This window comes from Oreochromis aureus, linkage group 15 (genome assembly GCF_013358895.1).
Source record: "Oreochromis aureus strain Israel breed Guangdong linkage group 15, ZZ_aureus, whole genome shotgun sequence".
Classification (NCBI taxonomy): Eukaryota; Metazoa; Chordata; class Actinopteri; order Cichliformes; family Cichlidae; genus Oreochromis; species Oreochromis aureus.
The window spans coordinates 9,672,215-9,691,733 of record NC_052956.1 but is presented as its reverse complement, the minus strand read 5'-3'; the positions used below and the strand labels follow the sequence as shown (position 1 = coordinate 9,691,733).

The 19,519-nt window shown below is 40.2% G+C and overlaps 1 protein-coding gene across 1 annotated transcript; it reads left to right on the top strand.

Annotated features, from left to right (window-relative positions):
- Window positions 1-8,990: 8,990 nt before the first annotated feature.
- On the top strand, window positions 8,991-19,065 carry LOC116314097 (jun dimerization protein 2-like). Its single transcript, XM_031731993.2, has 4 exons — window positions 8,991-9,134; window positions 16,872-17,089; window positions 17,668-17,772; window positions 17,986-19,065. The coding sequence occupies exons 2-4, from the start codon at window positions 16,895-16,897 to the stop codon at window positions 18,175-18,177; spliced, it is 492 nt and encodes a 163-aa protein (XP_031587853.1). The 5' UTR covers window positions 8,991-9,134; window positions 16,872-16,894; the 3' UTR covers window positions 18,178-19,065.
- Window positions 19,066-19,519: the final 454 nt, after the last annotated feature.

The following is a 19,519-nucleotide window of genomic DNA, read 5'->3' as shown; positions in this document are numbered from 1 at the left end:
TAATCGACGCAGCTCAGTTTTAGTGTATTTGCTAGAGTATTTGTGGACTTGAAGGGACTCGGTTTACAGCATGCATATTTGGTTGACTGGTAAATCTAAGCAGGCCACAGGTGTGGATGTGAGAGTGCAGCACATCTGGAAAGTATTCGCGGTGCTTCACTTGTTTCACATTTTGTCGTGTTGCAGCCTTATTTAAAATGGATTCAATTCATTTTTCACCTCAAAATTCTACTCTCGATATTCGCTTGAAATTCTCGCAAATTTATTAAAAATAAATGTACAGAAGTATTCACAGCCTTTGCCATAACACTTAAAATTGTGCTCAGGTGCTCCCTGTTTCCACCGATGATCTTTTAGATGTTTCTACACTGTGATTGGAGTCCACCTGTGGTAAATTCAGGTGATTGGACATGATTTTGAAAGGTACACGCTTGTATATATAAGGTCCTACAGCTGAAAATGAATGTCAGAGCACAAATGAAGTCGTGAAGTCCAAGGAATTGTCTGTAGACCTCAGAGACAAGGTTATACCAAGGCACAGATCTGGGGAAGAGTACAGAAAAACTTCTGCAGCAATGAAGCAAAGGCTGTTAATATTTGTATACACGTTATATTTTAATAATAAATTAATACATTATGGGGTGTAGTGTAGAATTTTGAGGTGAAAAAATAATTTCATCCACTTTGGAAAAAGGCCGTAACAGGACAAAATGTGGAACAAGTGAAGAGCTGTCAATACATTCCAGTTGCACTGCATACGAGACAAAGTCCACACATCGGCACTGTGAAACTGACTGACATGAGATTGAGGATGACTTATTTTACTTTTAAGATATTTTCTGAATGTTTATTTGCAACAGTGATGCATTTAAGCACAAACACTGCAATAAACTGAGGTCATTTCTCAAGAAATAATGTACATTTCAAGCTTTGCCTTGAATATGGACATGCCTGATCAGCTGCTGATAAATTGTTTGTGGCTGGTTCAGCTTTTTTAATGGTGCATAAACCAGTCTAATTCATTTGGAAGTGCCAGCAACATTCACCTTTGCAGATATTAGACAAACTTCAGTTCAGTGTTTCTGAGGGTCCTGTGTGCTTTTCTTCACCATTTATCTCACAAATAAACTTCTTGTTCTTCTTTTTATATATCAACTGTGTGCGTGTGATGTCCTGGTGCACGGCTATTTCAGAGCGCTGACGGATGGGCCCGTCAACAGCTCTGATGCTTCGTGACTCACTCACTCCGTCCACTCCATTTGTTCCATCAAACTATGTGTGTCCAGCAGCGTGATGCTTCTCACCTCACGAAGCCTGTTTCACAATTGTACCATATCAGAGAGCCAGAGTTGTTCACGACCAAACTTTGTGTGTGAAATGTGAGCGGTAGGAGTTTTTATTTTAAGAGTGGGATTGAGGCCAGGGATTGCTAAGTGAAAGAAGTGTTTTGTTGTTCTCTAACTTGAGCTAAGAAAAAGTAGCAACGTCATCAGAATGAGAAGTGGTGACGGTGCAAGCATTTTTTACATTTGATGAGGTGAGACAGTGGTTTCACCCGAAACCTCTGCTGATAATGACCCACGCCTTTTTCACACTTGGTTCATGTGATAAGACACATGATTAATAGTGAGTCAAAGAGCGACTTAAAGGACAACACTCAGTAGGGTTTAAATACCTGGGACTCTCCGTCTTTTGGTTTTAGAACCGATGAAACCTCTTAAATAAGAGGTGAAACATTTTTGAGAAACTTGAAGAAGTCCGATTGCTTTCTTTCCAAGACCCTTAGACTATCATGACCTGGATGAGCACTTAAACAGACATTAGCAGTAGTGTTATAACACTGAATTTGGTCAAAGGTGCCTATTTATCTGCAGCATATTCATCAACCCATAATATATTTTATAAACTGCTTGTTTTTATGTAAAATCTCAGTCTGTACAGCAGCCATAATGATCACATTATAGACATTTAAATGTAACATACAATCCAACCCCCTGAATTCATGCATCCAATTCAGGCCACATGTGTTTAAAATCAAGGATGCCACCTGTGCAGTCCAATTGTGAAATTTCCTCACTACTAAATATTCCACAGCCAACTGTTAGTGTTATTATAACAAAGTGGAATCAATTGGAAATGACGGCAAGTGGAAAATTTGGTGGTGGTGGTGGGGGGGGATTATTTTGTTTTTTAATTCTTTTGATAAGTTGCACTTGACCCCTTAGTTCCAGTGAAAGGAACTAAGGGGTCAAGTCTTCAGCATACCAAGACATTTTAGACAACTTCATGGTCCCAGCTTTATGAGTTTGGGAAAGTCTCCTTCCTGTTCCAACATGACTGTGCATCAGTGCACAAAGCAAGGTCCATAAAGACATAGATGATCAAGTTTGGTGATGAAAAACTTGACTGGTCTGCACACTCAGCCCAACTTTGGGGTGAGCTAGAACAGAGACTGTGAGAACAGGCCTTCCTGTCCAAGATCAGTGTCTGACCTCACAAATGCACTTCTGGCAGAATAGTCAAAAATTCCCATAAACACTCCTAAACCTTGTGGTAAGCCTTCCCAGAAGAGCTGAAGCTGTTATAGCTGCAAAGGGTGGGCCGACATCATATTAAAGCCTTTGGATTAAGAATGGGATGTCCCTCAAATTCATATGCGTGTGAAGGCAGACAAGCAAATATTTGTGGCAATATAGTGTAGGTGTTTGGAAAATCTTCTTTATTATGGAAAATTTCTGCATATTAAAGTGACTAATCACATCACATTACTCAAATAATGTAAACATGTATTTTAGTGCACCACCGTCATGCTTTTCTGTTTTGGTTATATCTTTGGTGGTTAAACATAATGCTGCCTGTGGTGGAAGAAGTAACCATATCTCAATAAAACAATAGCACCACAGAAAACTGTAAAACAGACCTATAAAGCATTCTTTTTTGGTACCTGAAGGAAAAGCAAGAATAAGCAGCATCGATTTTCTAAGTTGATGTGACAGTAGCATTAGGCATTCAGCAACGGCTATGAGCTGCACCTCCCCAAGGCTTTTCCCGTTGGAGAAGAGGTGGGCATGTTCAGGCAGATTCAGTCTCCTCTTACATCACCTGTAAAGGCGAGAAAAGCTTAATCCTTACAGTTCTTTTTTATTATAATAATAAGCTCAAGTTCAATAACCTTACCGTCAAACATGTAATCTTAAACTGTCCCTAGATCTATGTGGCAAGAATAAACAAAAAACTCCCACCTGAGTGGACAGCTAAATATATTATTTACACCTCTGCCTTACTCTGACTTGTTTGAGTGTTTCCTGTGTAAAAGAGCCTGCAGGCATGTTTTTTGTTTTTAATGTACTGCATTTGGGATTTGATAATAATCAAATGTTTGCATGTTAACAGCTTTATAAAGACTTAATCCAACATCTGTGCACATTTATCAGCTCGGCTGCAGGCTTGTTAGCTGCTACTTTCCGCTTATATTGCTTAGACAAAGTCTCCACTTTCAAATCTTTTCTTTTAAAGATTTGAACAGATTTGTGGCAGCCTTGTTTTTTATGTTGCCATGTGGTATTTACATATGTTTCCGTGTGTCTGTGTTTATAGTTGAACTCAAATGAATTAAGCAAAACATGAAGAAGGTCGAAGGCTTTCAGGTTGGACTTATTTCCAGCGATATCAGCCCCCTGTAGTATGTCTCACATCGCTTGCCTCGGTTCCAGATTTCCATCTTTCTGTTATGCATCACGTTGCTCAACGTTTCCAGTTATCTCACATACCTTCTTACCAATCTGTTTCCTGCTTGCCGTCATATTCCCGAGGAAGTGCTATATTTGCAGGAATAAATCAATGTCATATGCATTTTGGGAAAGGTTAGGTCACCTGATATGGGTAACGCTGCCAACAATGGTGCTGGTACGTGCATGAACTCACCGTCTCTTTCCAACTGCAAGATGGCACTTTCAGTATTACATCAGAAAGATCTTGTGCTGATTCAGGAGTTTATTTTGAAATGGCTGACCTGTTCTTTTCTTGAGTACCAAACGAATAAGTTGCCACACATACAAAAAAGATTTGGATTGTTACAGGAAGGGAAAAAATGTGTTTCTTGTAGGATTTGATGCAGCATGATATGGGAGGAAGAGGAGTAGTGTTATGATAGAGGAGTCTGTTGTGAAAGAGAGATGAAGTGTGTAGTTGGCTTGATTTCTGTGAATGGAGTCTGCTAAAGCACCACATGTAAGCATGTCTGTGTGTTACACCTGCTGCTGCATTGTAAATGCTTCAGTTAGTGCACTCCTTAATGTTGGTATATCGCCACAAGAGTCAAAGTATGAACAATGTGACGCTCGCTGAATAAACTGTGACAAAACAAGAATTTCCATTTGCTCCAATGTTGTCAGAAAATGGGAAATGTCATTCTGTAGTAACACAGTATTTCCAAAGGCTGGCAAAACTCAGGACATCTGTGATAAAGTTTTAAATAACCTGAGCTGTCGTGTGAGTCTTCGCACAATTAATAGACACATTATGATTTAGTCTACAACTGTCTGAGATCGTTGGGAAAGGAGAAGAAAGGAAGGAAGGAAATCAAATGGAGTAGTGTTAAAAATAACATTTAGTGTCTGCAGCGTGGAGGTTAATGAGTCAGATTTTGTGTCTGGAGGTGTCTGGTTCACTGGGTATTTCCCAAAGATGTGCTGTTGGATAATATTACAGCAAAACACTTAACCTACAGAATTTATTCAGGCCAAGGTTTTGGAAAAGATAAAGAAGTGTGACTGAACTTGTTTATCAATTTTAGCATGTGATGAAGACATGGAAATGTAATAAATGATTAGAAAGACAGAAAAAACAAAAATGCTTACTTGCTTTTGGCAAAACATAGTTGATTTTGCTTTACCTTGACTTCTGACGCCCACGTATTATGAACTCTGCACGAGTTTGGCAGAGCAGCAAAACCACAAACTCCACTTACTCTCCATTAATCAGGGTGGCAGCTGCTCAAAAGTGCACCCGAGCTTGTGCTTTAATGCAAAGCAGGATTGGAGCAGACAAATAATAAAGCTCTTTGTAGGCAGGTGTTGAGGTACGATTGCAAAGGTTTAAACAGGAAAGTAGCTTTAGAAACTTTGTGGTTTACACATCCTGAGACAGACCTGGATTTTCTTTACCAGCACCCTTTTTGGTCATTCCTGTGCACTGTTACACGCTCACTAAAGATAATCTTTTTCCTTTAACTAACGTGCTCTTCACACTTGCCTGTGTACCACGCTGTGTTATTTTCTTAGTGTCATTATCAAGGCTCATTGTTTTTGTGAGTAACGGCTCTGTCTTCGAATGTCAAATGTGCACCATGTGTGTTCATGTAGTGAGTGACATTTCTGGCTGCCTCCCTGCAGGCACAAAGGAACCCGGCTGAAAGTCTACACCTGCAAAGGGAGTGCTACCTCTGTTTTAACCACAGACGTCCAGGACCCTCGTGTTTTACAAAAATCCGTCTGGTCATGGACTCAGTTCTGCTTTATTAACTCCAAATGTCTCCCCTAAAAATTTGTCATCTGCGTTAAGAGCGACTCTGACGCACAGTCGGCCCCGACCTGCCGTCAGATGCAAGGCATAAATCACAGCAGAGAACCAAATTAGAATCTAAAAAAAGGAACAGAGCGGGACATTTTGGTGAGCCTCCAATAACTCAGACGCTTTTTATAGGTCGAACAGTTGAGCTGGCATCGTGCGAAACCAAAACTGAGCCTAAGCTGATGTTGAAGATAAAAACGTGACACGCAATAAAAGACAATGAGGACGGCTTGATGTGTTAAGATAAAGTGCTTTTTAAGCAGTTTGAAGATTTACCAGAAAACAAGAGCAGTGTTTGGGGGTGACAGCGCTGTTTACATGCATTTTCAAATTGTGGCACAACTTCTCAGCTGTATCTGCAAATATATAAAAGGAGATGCATAACTCAACACTGCTATAAAGTGAGAGAGGGCAAAAAGCAACTCCTTATAGTGGCAACAGTTTGTTTGTAGCCTTTTAAAACAATAACTACACGTCCCTATAAGTAGAAATGTCCAGTTAGATGTAGTTTCTGTTGCCCACAGTAGAGGGAAGCATTAGGAAGAGGCTTTCGGAACTTTCTGGAACCACCTTTAGAAATATTTCAGCACAATTTTGTTCACAGTTGTTTGGTTGTTTTCTCTTTTATGCTCAATCAGGTTAAGGAGTGAATAAAGAAAACAAAAATGGTCTTTCAGGGTAGCTATTGTGCAAATACCCTGCAAAAACTTCCTTAACCACATTTTTTTTTTACCTTCGTGTTGAAATTTTCTAAGACAAGGTATGCTGCAGCTGCAGCTGTACCTTTGAGGGCCAAATGACTTTGGGGTAAAGGGTGAAAAACAAGGTGAAAGAAGTGCAGTGAAACTCTGGTGCCAACGCTCCAAAAAACACCTTCAGTTGTAGTTTTGTTTATGACACAACAAGGAAACTAAAGTAGAAACTTGACAACTGAAAAGCAAGTAGTCAGATTAAATTGAAAACAACAGAAATGACCTTAAATATCCCCTGAATTACCCCGCTGTACTATAGTTTTTCCCTTAAAAAAACATAAATCCCCTAAAAATATTTATGTGTCCTCTGTATGTAGTGTACTTTATTGAATAGGCAGATCATACGCAATCCAGGCTTCAAGTTTCCATATGACAGAGCTTAAAGTAGCCTATTTAACAAACTAGAAGTGAAGTCAGAGATTCTGCTCATTAACATGCATGTTAAAATCAGATATGAGGTCGGCACAAACTTTCCACTTTCATTCTCCACAGCAAACATGAGATCTTAGTTTTCAGTGGAGGAGTTCAAAAACATTTAATCCCCAGATGTTCAACTGAGATTTTTTTTCTTTGGTTCTTTGTTTGTAGGCTACAGGACTTCAATGTCAGCATTCCCTTCATGAGGCTATGCTCAGACTAGGATTTTCCAGGGATTTGCATAAAAATATTTTTTAAATCTATGCTCAGTCAATTCTTAACACTTCTGCAAAAACACTGCAGGCTTGTGTGATCTACTCAGCAGTAATATCACTTTAATAAAGGTATTACTACATGCAAGCAGTGTATATGCACCACGTAAGAATGCCCAGGTTAAATAAGTGCTCTCACAAGATTAGAAAGATTACTTTAATTACTACGTTTAAGTTTTTTCCTTCTTCTTTCTTGTGAATACTTGTTAATGCTCATATTTTTTGTTTAGTCATTTTTATTTTCATTCATCAAGTGCAATCATATAATCTAAGAGACACAAAACAGGAAAGAAAGGCTGAGGCATGTCAAATTACACAAGACTGAGAATCAGTGGCAACAGGTCCTATGGACTGCTAAATCCAAATTTGACGTTTTTGGATCAAATCATTGTTGACGTGTGTTGAAGAGGTCAGGAGAGAGGTGCAACAGTGAGCGTCTACAGCCATCTATAAACCACAGGGCAGGTCTGTCAGTCAAGAGTTCAAGCTGTGTTGAATAAAATATGAATATTGTGTTTCACTCTTGTTAGAAGTGCACAAACTGCCTTTTCAGTTTTTGCCTTTTAAAGTGCATTTCCATTTATATTTGTGTGTTTCAATAAAACAGTGCACATATGTGCTGTTTTCCCAGAAAAATATAAAGAAATGAGAGCTCCTTCAAGATTTTTGCACAGTAGTGTATATCTTATTTATATTCAAATGAAAAACAGCAGAAGGAAAGGGGAATGTTAGAGGCCTTATTGGTCACAAATCAATACATTTTCATATGCACTAAATTGGTAAGTCATAATTAAACCATGCATGGATTGCTTTCATATCTTTGGACCTCTAAAAATGTCTTAAATCAGGGATGTCAAACTGATTTTACATTGTGGGCCACATACTTTGATCTTAAGTGGGCCAGACCAGTGAAACTCACCTTTCTGTCAGAGTAAACACGTTTAACTACAAATTGAAAGGAGTTTAGAACTGAAGAAGCTTGTCGGATGAGAGGTGAAACGTCTTCAAGAAACCTGAAGAAGTCCAGTCAAGTTTCTTAGATTACCATGACCTGGATGACTGAGAACCTTCACAAACATGCAAATGGAATCCTTAAGATATCATAATATAGGAAAAAGAACTGTGATTTTAACAGCAGGTCACAGTTTTCTACCTGAAAAAGAAATGCTATTGCAGTACATCTGTCAGCACAACTATATGGACTTAAATTATAATAAATAAATAAAAGATAGAAGATTCTGTAATTTGGCCAGACTGTCCTGTAATTATATGAAAAATGTTGGGGTTTTTTGTTTTTGTTAATTTATAAAAAAGCAGATGGTGCAATAAAAATCTAACTTTACCTTTTAATTGTATTATTCTATTATTATATCTAGTAATTCTATTGCTTAATTACTCAGGCCAGTCTGAATGGCCATGGGTGGGGTCATTATTAATAGGAAAAGCTGTAAAACGTACTAAAATAAAGTTAAAAGTCCAAAGTTTGTGATCTCCTTCACACTGTTCAAAGCCATCCAGTATAGACTGAAGTCTTTGCACAGGCAGTCTCTGGCCCCCTGAGCCTTATGTTTGACACCCCCTGTCTTAAATTAACAATGACTAGGAAAAATCTCTTTGTGTGTGACTTGTTAGCGCTTCACGTACTGATATACTTAATAAAAACAGTCACATTTGAACAGAACATTTTTATTATAGGCTATAAATAACTTACTACTTGGACTGGTAGTCTATATTTTTGTTGTTGGCAGTGCCAAACACCCGCAGTTAAGATGAGTGCGGTGTGTTTACAGTCACAATTTTATTTATTGAGTCGTTTATTGCCGTGGCAGACGTGTATTTACCCGGGAGTGGGTATCTCTTTCTCTCCGTGTGTCCCCCGGGCTGAAACTTTCCTCTCCGCAGTCTGTGTATGTTTTCTGGTTGCTATGGGCGGGGCCTCGGTCGTCCTCCTACTTTATTTTCATCCATGCTTACGTCTGACGCAGCAGTTCCGCATTCCTGAGCGAGCTCAGTACTTAAACGGGCTGATGCAACGACCTCACTTAGTCCCAAAACCCCACATCCGACTCCTGTGTCCCAAACGGTCCTCCTAATACTGCGGATTTTTTTGGACCTACAACAGGTAAGTGTGTTTGCGAAACGTCGAGATATGTGCTGCCGTTGCCTCCTAGTCTTTGTTTCTGTGTTCGTATTTAGCTAAAATGCCAGGCTTCGTGTTTTTGCATTTTTCTCGCACTTTTTCCACTACGTTGTAGACATTTACCACGGTGTATTTTTCCTCGGTATGTATTACAAATTCCCGTGAGACATTTATGTATGTATTCCTATATTAAAACCTACTGTCACTCAGCTGCTCCAGAAAGTCGTAGTTCCCTTACAGTTTTAAAGTTTTCCGTGCTCCTACCGCAGAAGTCAATTTGTTGCGTCCGCAACCATTAAGCCCGTTGTTGTTACAACTGTTGTAGCAACTGTCGCTTTATAGCTCGTTATTTACAGCCTCGTTAGCTAAATTATAGCACAGCTTGTGTCAGGGTGTATTTTCATCTCGGGATTCTTCCTTTCTGTGTTGCTAAACTCAAGCGTCGGTTAGCTTTCTGAAGACAGTTATGCAACGGCTTACACTCATTGAGAGTTTCAAAGTTAACCGCTAGCTACGCTAGCCTGGTGCAGCGAGCTACATGGTTCTGCAAGGCTGTGCCTTTTCACTTTCAACAAACGTGTATTTTAAAAGTTTTTGTACAGTCATTCTGTGCATTAGCGTTAATATTGGACTCTTAGTCCAGTCCAGCTTCTCAAGGCAAAAATTTGCAGGGAGCTGTAAGATAAGACGTGCAGGTCAGGTCTGCAGAATTAACACCCATTATTTATTTTATTCCTGTTTGGTTTGTCAGCCCCAAAGTTATTACATTATAACAGCATAAAACAGAAACAAAACGGGGAAAACGAGAAAGTTTTTTTTTTTTTTTTTTTCATGTCTGATCCTTAAAAACTGTCTTTAACATGACATTTTAACAACAAAATAATGGGTCCACTGCAGATTGTAAAACTTTCCAAACAAAGTTGCATCAATTTAAGACAAATCTAGATGCGATTAATCAGAGATGCTCTCTTGAGAAGAAAATATCTTGGTGCGGTTAGCTCACCGTGAAATATAAGTAATGCAAATGAAGTGTGAGATTTCTTTGGGAGCATGCGAGTACAGCCAAGAATGTGTGTTCATATTGGCTTACATTTGTAGTCTTTGCTTTGGCCCCCAAATGCTTGAGTGTAGTTTTCTGGGAGCTGAGAGGAAACTCTGTTTGTGTGTAGGGGGGTGGGGGTGGTGTGTGTGTGTGTGTGTGTGTGCGTGTGTGTGGTGCTTAGATGTATATTTGCATATCAGATAAACATACTCCAGCGCTTCACTTTTTTTTTTTTTTTTTTTTTACTACACCGACTGTTTGTTTTCCTCTTGCTGATGGTGTCAGCTACTGAAAAACACGCCCTTATCAACTTCTTATAAAAAGATTTACAGTATATATGTAACTGTATCCAGGACAGCTTATCTGCCCTTGTTGACCTCAAGGTTAGAGGCCAATCGTGGAATTGGAAAAATGATTGGTAGGGGATGGTTGTCACTTGCAAGTTCATAGGTTCAGCTTTTTCCTATATGGTCGTGCATAGCGTTCAGCGGGTGCAGCGTACAGCTATATGCCACGCAGGGGAAACTATTTGTGTGCTCTTTATATACTGTATGCTTCCTTTGTGTCTGTGTCTGTTTGTGTGGGTCTAAGTGAATGAGCATGTTGCAGAGGGTTTAAATGCCCCAGCGCCTGCCTGGGCACATCCGTAGGATGGTTTCTGCATAAATGGCACGCTGGAGTGGATTAATGGGGAAGGGCTGGCGAGCCGACAGGCAGCGCGGGGCCGACGGGGCTGTGAGGCTGGACGTGGGCGCACAGGGTTTATTTTAAGTAGAAATGCCTTCCAGTGTGTCTCTGGAGAGCTAGAATTGCCAAGCTGCACCTCAGTACACTCAATAGACAGCAGACGCATTGCAGGCGAGTGAGCCAACTATGCAACAGCCAGGCTCAGTGGTGCTAATACTAAAATGCTGGGGGAGCAGCCATTCACTGCTATGGGTATCACATTATCAGTATCACATTGTAGTCCCCCATAAGCCTTTCCACATGGTTTGTAAAAACCTTTTTGCCAAGGGAGACTAGATGCAAACTGTGGAAGCAAACAGCCACATGTCCAAAGGTGTAACTGAGAGAAACACTGGTGTTTCTTATAAAAGGACCCTTAAAAAAAAAAAAAAAGATTAATGGAACCCCTTGTGTTAAATGTGGAGCTAAACATAAACCTTTTAGCTTCTAGTCTTTGAGAGGAATAAAAGCACAGAACTGCTTGTTTGATCGCTCCAGTGTCTGCACTGTACAAGTGTCTGCTTGACATGAGGCGGATGAGGAAACACTAGAGGACAAAGTATGAAACCTCATTAAAGTGACAACCACACGTTACATAAGAACTGAGATTGTTTCAACAGGCGGCATTAAATCTAATTTTCTGGACTTGGTTGGCCAATATCACGTTGTCAGAGATTGCACAGGACTTGTCTTGGATTTGTCATAGATGTGAAATCCATACGTTTAAAAAGGCTTTTGCCAGCATTTTGCATTTTGACTCCTTTAATCCATGTCTGAGCCAAGCCTAAGCTTTGTGCCATGCACAGTCTAATCTTGACTTACAGCATGGAGGAAAAATAGTAACGTTATAATAACTCGACCAGGACCACCCAGATGCAGAATATAGATGTGCGACTGTTTGAATGGCACGAAGCAGGCCAAGCAGGAACACAGCCAAAGATCACATACTAATGTTTGAATGATGGCAGCCACAGCCTGCATGCTTTGTGCATATCTGCAGGTGTTTAGTGTTTGGATTTGCCTGGAAAAAAAATGTCATTCTCAGGTCAAAGTCTGCAATAAAATGCAGCCGTTAAATGGGCTTCTCTTGTGTAATTTCAACAAAAGATAAGCTCTGCATGTGCTGCACTCCATCTCACTCACTCCAAACTTTAAAACTTTAAAGGAAAAGTATTATTGCTATTACTAGCTGTGGACTGAATTGCTTTGGGAGTGTTAAGTCAATTCCATAAGAGGAATTTCTGGTAAAGTTCATTTTGTCTGTGGCAGCTATTTAGCCCACAAGAATACCCCCCCAAACACAAAAAGTCACTTCCACTCATCTTCCATCGGACCAGCACCTATTAATCCCATGTCTGCGTCTTGTCCTCTCCCTCCAATGAAAATATAATGAGGGCTTGGAGGAATGTTGACACTGTATATTTGGACTGTCCTGTCCTCGAGGAAAGCTGGTGCCAAATTCCCTGGTTTCCTCAGAGGATTGTGAAAGGCTGTAACTCAACACACAGCCTGACTGAGTGCAGACGGTAATGATGATCTCCTAGACCTTGGCCGGAGATTGAGAGAGTGTTCCTTGGCCACAGCCTCTATACTCATTGCTCATTTTCAGGGCTCATGTTGAGTTTGGAGCTGTAGAAGTACTTTTGCAAGATACTGGTGTGTGTGGCCCGTGCAACGCCTTATTAATCCAAAATTAGACTCTAATAGTGTGCTGACAAATGGTGGTAAAATGGCATCAAGGGAAGCATGCCTGTCTTTCCCGTAATGCAAGCAGTTTTGACTTCTGTTTTCAGTTGCCATAATGGTTGCAATATTATGTACAGGTAATGAGTAGCCTATGAAAACCCCTGTAGCCTCGAACTGACCATCTCAGCCAGTCTTTAAAAAGAATGAGGATAATGGGGCCTCCAGTCATGCTGCTGGTCTATAAGAGCCTGAATTCTTTGGTACTTCTAATTGCTTTCAGGAAATGGACACATTTGGCCTAGCTAAAGACGTGAGCACGCACACACCTTCAGCTAACTCGCATGCAGTTAGATTGGCTCTGGGCTAATGCCAGAACCTATATTTCATAGTTAATACGTGATGTTTCCGTTCACCGCCCTTGGCTTCAGCTCATGTCCCCTCAGTGAGCTAGCGGTGCCCGCACTGCTGCTGGTGTTGTGTAGGTGTCTTTGTCTGAGGCTGCTGTGGACCTAAAAGCTGTGGCACTGGCTTTTCTGCTCGACTGCAAAAGCACAGTAAGGCCGTTGCATCATCAAACGCTGACCACTAATCTTCGGCTGCAGGCTGCTGCTGACAGAAGAAAAGGAGAAAAGTACCCTCCTTTTTTTTGAAAAATGTAAAATTCACTTTGACTCATGCTTTTATGTATAATTACACCCCGCAAGACATGCATCAGCAAACTTTCCCTGTGTTGTACAGATGAAGCTTCTGTGAGGTTTCATGTCTTAAGGCTTGAATGGGTGTTGAATTTGCAAAAGGGGATTTTTTTTTTTTCGACACTTGTGTGGCAGACGGAACAGATTAAACACAACAAACTTTCTACTCAACTCAACTTAAAAGTCATGTTTAACTCAGAAGCGAGACACATTGAGTGCCTGTTATGTGTTAGAGTTTACAGCGGCGCTTAATTGTGTGGAATGGTGTATAACTCACTTTCATGTCTCCTAACTGATAGTCATCTTCCTTTATGTATCATTTCACCTTTGTTCTAGAGGCTGCTGGCAAAAACTGTCTCTGCACACTTTTGATTTGTGTGATCTCATGTTGTGCAGTCAAATGTGAGATTTATTTAAGTTTATATAATCAGCGTGTGTGTGTCTATATAAGAGCTGACTTCAGCTGCATGTTTCAACACGCCGTACTGAGGAATGGGGGATTTTCCTTGTAACGTATCTAACAGTGCAGAGTTTGGTTACACTAGGGTGTGTTGAGCCAGTCCAATCGACATAAAATAAGATTATACTTAAATTAACATATTTTCTTCAATGTCAGCTTCCCTTGAAAAATTGTTTGTCCAGGTTGGACCCTAATTTGAGTCTGTAAACCGATCCTGAGTGTCTGGCCAACTTTGATATTAGACTCTATTTTGGCTCTCAGAGCAGTTTGCTCAGTAATTCCTAAAAGAAGCTTCAGTTCTTGTGGCTTTCCTCTCAATCTGGAATTTAGTTTGGATACCATCTTTTGAATTCCATTAAAGTTATTGATCAGCAACTAGCTGTGCAGCGCTACTATTGTCTGTATTTCCTTGTTCCTAGACAGCCTTTCTTCAGAACGAGTTGGCCTTGGCACCCTCCACTCCACTACAGCACTCCTGTGAGTTTCAGAGAGGAGGAATTTTTGTCTGAGGGTTTTTTTTTGTTTTTTGTTTTTTTTTTCTTAAACCAGGGCTGTCTTGTTCCTTTCCTCTCCAGCAAAAACAACAGGCTGCTGCCAAGTGCAGTGTAAATGGGAGTATACATAGGGTGAGAGAGAGGGGGCAGTTGGGATTTAAGTAATAAAATGCCTCATGAGGGACTGGCTCCACACACCAACTTGTCCTTGGGTTTAATACATGATGCAGACATCTGACAAGTCAAAAGGATTAGCGAGATTAGCCTTTTTTTACTATGCGTGCACTGCATCTTTAGTTTAAATGTCATCTAAAGTTTTAGCTCAACAAATTTATGGTTATAGGGCTGCTTTAGACCTGACCTCTGCACCACACTTGAATGCAGATGGTTAAATGAATGAATTCTAATGCAAATTAGACAGACAAAATAATTTGACTTATTTAGTTCATATATATCTCAGAGGTTCCATATTGATTGCTGGATTTGGTCTCCGCCATGCACGACAGTAAACTCTAGTGTGCCTGTAAAAACACTTTGGGACCAGCCCATGCACAGGGTGGAGTACATTAGAATAGAGTTACATAACCCTGCTTTTTTTCATTACCTCTTCCATGGCCTTTGTAATAGAGAAAGTCTTTCAGCCCAGTGAAAAAGGAGTAGCAATGAAAAACTTTAACTACTTTAACTTTAAATACAGTCAGCTAGTTACCCACCAGCAAAGTCAGCTGTTTTTGTAGCACTTCACAATACACGTCTTTGTTGGGTTGGTGTGAGAGGTGCTTTGTTCAGTTGGTGCCTAACCTGTGGAGGTTCGGCTACGGCTGAATGCCGAAGAAGCAAATGCGAATTAAACTGTTAACGTCAAAGTTGCATTGATACCATCTGTCTTTTTTTTTTTTTTTTTTTTAAAGTCCTTGTAGTTGCAAGTTTGGCTGTTGAGCCTATGTTTTGTCAGTGTACCCAAAGAAGTTGAAGTATCAGGTGTGCAGGAATTTAGTCAAATAGATTGGATCTACTTGTAATTCCCTCTGAAAAGGTGAAATAGTCTGCCAGTGTTTAGCTTACAATTTTGGGTGCCTTTATTTTCTGCTCGAATGCGAAACAGTAAGAGTAAAGTCAGTGGGTCTCAGTCTGCCTCTCCTCAGAGATCGCAGGGATGGACAGGGTAGAGTCGGTTCATGTTACACTGTTCTCATCTGGAACATTTGTTTTTTATTTGGCCATCAGAAGTTTTCCAACTCTCTGCCTTACAGTAATTAGAGAGACGTCTTAATTCTCCAGCCACTTCCTTTATGCCTGCATGAATGCTGCTTTTTCTCCTCTGTCCTTCATTCCTGCCTGATTACATTAAAAAGTACTGTGGTCAAACCCTCTAAAATACCCCAAATTGTTGGAAGAGGGGTGGTGATGGAATGCATGAGTGTTACCCAGCTCTGTTTTGGCACGAATGCTTTTGATAACTTTTAAAACCTTTTCATGAGTAAACACACACAAAAAAAATGAACAGAGATCAAAACTTCTTTGTAAATTATCTGAAGGTAAAAGACGATAGTTAAGATAAGATAGATCTGTGTTTTAGATCAAAAAGCTTTTTGAAAAGCTTTATTCGTGGCTTCCTTTTGCATGTGAAGCTACAGCAATGAGTGTGTCGCTGCTTACACTGTCTGTGTGTGTCTGTTTGGGTTTTTGTTTTTTCTTTTTTTTTTTCTTTTCTTCACCCGCTGCCTACTGAAAAGATAACACAGCTGTCAACACAGTCAACTTTTGAAATCATTCTTAGAAGCAGCAGCCAGTATTTACAAAGATATTTGATGACGAAGACAAAAAATGGTGAAAAACGAGTGTATGTGTGTCGAAGGCAAGCTGTATAACATCACAATAAGACAAAAGATGCTGTCAGATGGCTGCAGTATGATAAGTATAAATGTTTATGTTATCATAACAGAGTCAGAAAAGGGGAAAAATAAATCCAAAGAAAAATGTATGCACCTGTGACATGGGTTTGGTATGAACAAAACTGCAGCTATCAGTACAGATGCAGGGATAGATCAGATATACAGTGGAGGGCTGGAAGACTTTAAAAAAAAAATTAAGTTAGTATTTATAATCAATATTTCTTTTCCTTTGTGAAAGTCAGCAGAAATTGATAACAAAGCATTATGATTAAATAGAAATGGTAAATGGCCTGTATTTATATAGCGCCTTTCTGGTCCCTAAGGACCCCAAAGCGCTTTACATATCCAGTCATTCACCCATTCACACACACATTCACACACTGGTGATGGTAAGCTACGTTGTAGCCACAGCCACCCTGGGGCACACTGACAGAGGCGAGAAAAAAATAGAAAAAATATTAGTATTGGCATCATGAAGTCTTAAAAATTTTTTTTTAATTTATTTCATTATTTCTTCTTTTAGAACTGAAGATTTACAGACTCAAGTATTTAAAATAGGTGTGTGCACTATGCTTCCCTCTGTGGTGGAGAAAAAAAGCTGAATTTTCACTGTCAGCGAGTTGTTTTTAGGCTTGACTCTCATCCTAATCATCCCCCTCTTCCTCTTTTCTCTTTTCCTTCCTCTCTTTACCCCCTCGCCTCTTCCCCTTCCCTCCCACAGCGGCGGTGGTGGCCGGGTTGGACATGATGCCGGGACAGATACCTGACCCTTCGCTGGCGGCGGGCTCCCTTCCCAGTCTGGGCCCACTGGCGGGCATCTCGGCCACCACGCTCACCGATCAACTCAAGCTGGCTGACTTCCGCCAGCTGGGCACCATGCTGTCTCCGCTGCACTTCCTGGGCAGGCTGGGGAAGCGGCCGTTGGCCATCAAGACAGAGGTGAGGAGGAAGAGAAAAGAGGAAATAGAATGTGTGAAACGTAAATGTCATGGGAGTATTAGCCGATAAAGTCAGGCTTTATTGTTTTATCATCAAGAGTCATTTTTGTCTGTCACCTAAGTATAGTCACAAAAACAGAAGCCATGGCAGCAGCCAAAGTGTCAAACTAAGTGCAATATTCTTTTTCTGACATAGTTGTATTTTTACTCAGTTTTATAAAGCATTTGCATTCTATTTTTATCCTATTGTATATTTTATTCTATTTATTCTACTGTATATAGTATTTTATTCTATTCTGTACAGTTGTGTACAGTATTTTATTCTTATTGTATTCTAATTTTGCTATATAACTTTTGCACTGTCCACTTCCTGCTGTGACAAAACAAATTTCCCACATGTGGGACTAATAAAGGTTATCTTATCTGAAACTCATGGCTTCAAATCAGTAAGCCAAGGGGTAACCTCTGGGTGGCTGTGTCCACTTCTTTGTACAACCTGTGATTGAGATGGAAAAATAAGAACAGTAAAAAGTAATTTACCTCTTCTGTTTTAATATTAATGATACTTTGTATTTGCAGATGGATGAAGATGAAGAAAGGAGGAAACGAAGACGAGAGAAAAACAAAGTAGCTGCAGCACGATGCCGAAACAAAAAGAAGGAACGGACTGACTTCCTTCAAAGGGTGAGTTCATGATTCAGCACTGCACGCTGAAGAGCGGAACAAAATCATTTTTCATGATCTCAAACCTCTTATTCATGTTTGTGGTTAGATTAGTTTTTGTCCTCAAATTTCAATATCAAGTCTTTAAGCGTAAGATTGCCCTCTGTGAGGTGTTGTTGTTTTTTGTTTTTTTTCCTCTCCAGTAGTATGTACTAATTGAATGCCTTTGTCCAGGAATCGGAGCGTCTGGAAATGGTGAACTCTGAGCTGAAAGCCCAGATCGAGGAGCTCCGTCTGGAGAGGCAGCAGCTAATGGTGATGCTCAATCTCCACCGGCCGACATGCATCGTGAGGACCGACAGCGTCAAAACACCTGAGAGCGAGGCCAACCCACTGCTGGAGCAGCTGTCCTCCGAAACCAAGTGAAAAAAGAGAAACCAGGGAAGTTCCTGAAGCCCAAACTAGCACCACCGTGGCTGCCGTTTATATGTTAACATAACTGGCAATACATTTCTAAAGAAGCACTTGAGCTCCAAGCTGGAGACTTTTGGAGACTTTGCCCAAAGATCTGAGGTTGTGGGGCTTCCTCAGTACTGCTACACGAGCTGGCTCTGTCCATTGGAAGACTGGAAATACCCAGGTTCATCTCCACATTAAGTGTTGTTGTTGATACCCGCTGTGCCTCGTTGTTACTTCAACCATCTCTACAAAAAAGGGACCAATGGAAACAGTAGAGTATGACTGGAAACAGCGCTGAGGAAACACACTAATATCACTATGGTGCTCTGTTACAAAAGCCCTGCGTAGATTGTGTGGCATTGTTTCAGTGCAGTGTTCTGCAGTTTTCCTAATGTATGCTAGCTGAAATATACAGGTGTAGAGTTATTAGGATAAAATACTCATTACAGATACACCAAATGGAGTAGAGTTGTTTTGTTTTGTTTTTTTCAATGTTTATTTCTATACCCTGCCTCGACGATGGCAGTTACCGGTTGATCCGATTTGTGGTGACGCTGGCGTCATGAAAAGCACATATACACAAAATGTTTACACCCTTATTTTTTGGACTTGTTGTCTGTCCATTATTGTACTTGTTTTATACTGCTTTCTATACATAAACATATATGAAATGCTTGTGAATCACTTGATGTGATTTGTCTTTCAGTCTTTGCAGTCCGTCTTGTTGCGCTGTCAAACAGCTGTGAAAAGGAGTAGAGGCTCCTCAGCTGAGCAGTATTTCAGTGTCTGTTCTGCATCTCTCTTTATGTATAAACTGATATCCTGAATAGATTAAATTTTATTTTCTAACTACAAGAAAGACCTTTTATTTATTTATGTTTTCCTTCCATTACTTTACGCCTGTAAAAATGCAATATTGTATGTTCTCTTTCTACTGAAGTTGAATTTGCACCAGCCGGTCATGACACTAGAATTACAGAATGCCAAATGTTGTGCAATCACGTTTTCTTCAGCATTATTCTTCAGTATATTGCCAAAGTCAGGGCTTTACTTTTGTTTGCACAACTCTGAAAAGGTCACTCATGCTTTTATTTCTTCAAGCCTTGATTAATGTAGATCCCTTTGTTCACGGCTCACTGGGAGAAATGGCAGATGCTGACAGACGGCACAGAACTAACCCGATCGCAGACGCCCCAGTACCTGCTGACGCACTAGCTGCCTCTTCATTGTAGAATTTATCCTAGTACTTTATTACTCTTTACAAGTCTGGTGTTTATTGGAATATGTATTTTATTAGTATATTTATTAG

What these genes read in the sequence shown, in the direction of transcription:
- LOC116314097 (XM_031731993.2), top strand. Translation starts at nt 16,895, where the DNA reads ATGATGCCGGGACAGATACCTGACCCTTCGCTGGCGGCGGGCTCCCTT. An exon ending in CGTTGGCCATCAAGACAGAG is followed by an intron (nt 17,090 to 17,667) that starts GTGAGGAGGAAG and finishes TTGTATTTGCAG; the next exon opens with ATGGATGAAGATGAAGAAAG. An exon ending in GGACTGACTTCCTTCAAAGG is followed by an intron (nt 17,773 to 17,985) that starts GTGAGTTCATGA and finishes GCCTTTGTCCAG; the next exon opens with GAATCGGAGCGTCTGGAAAT.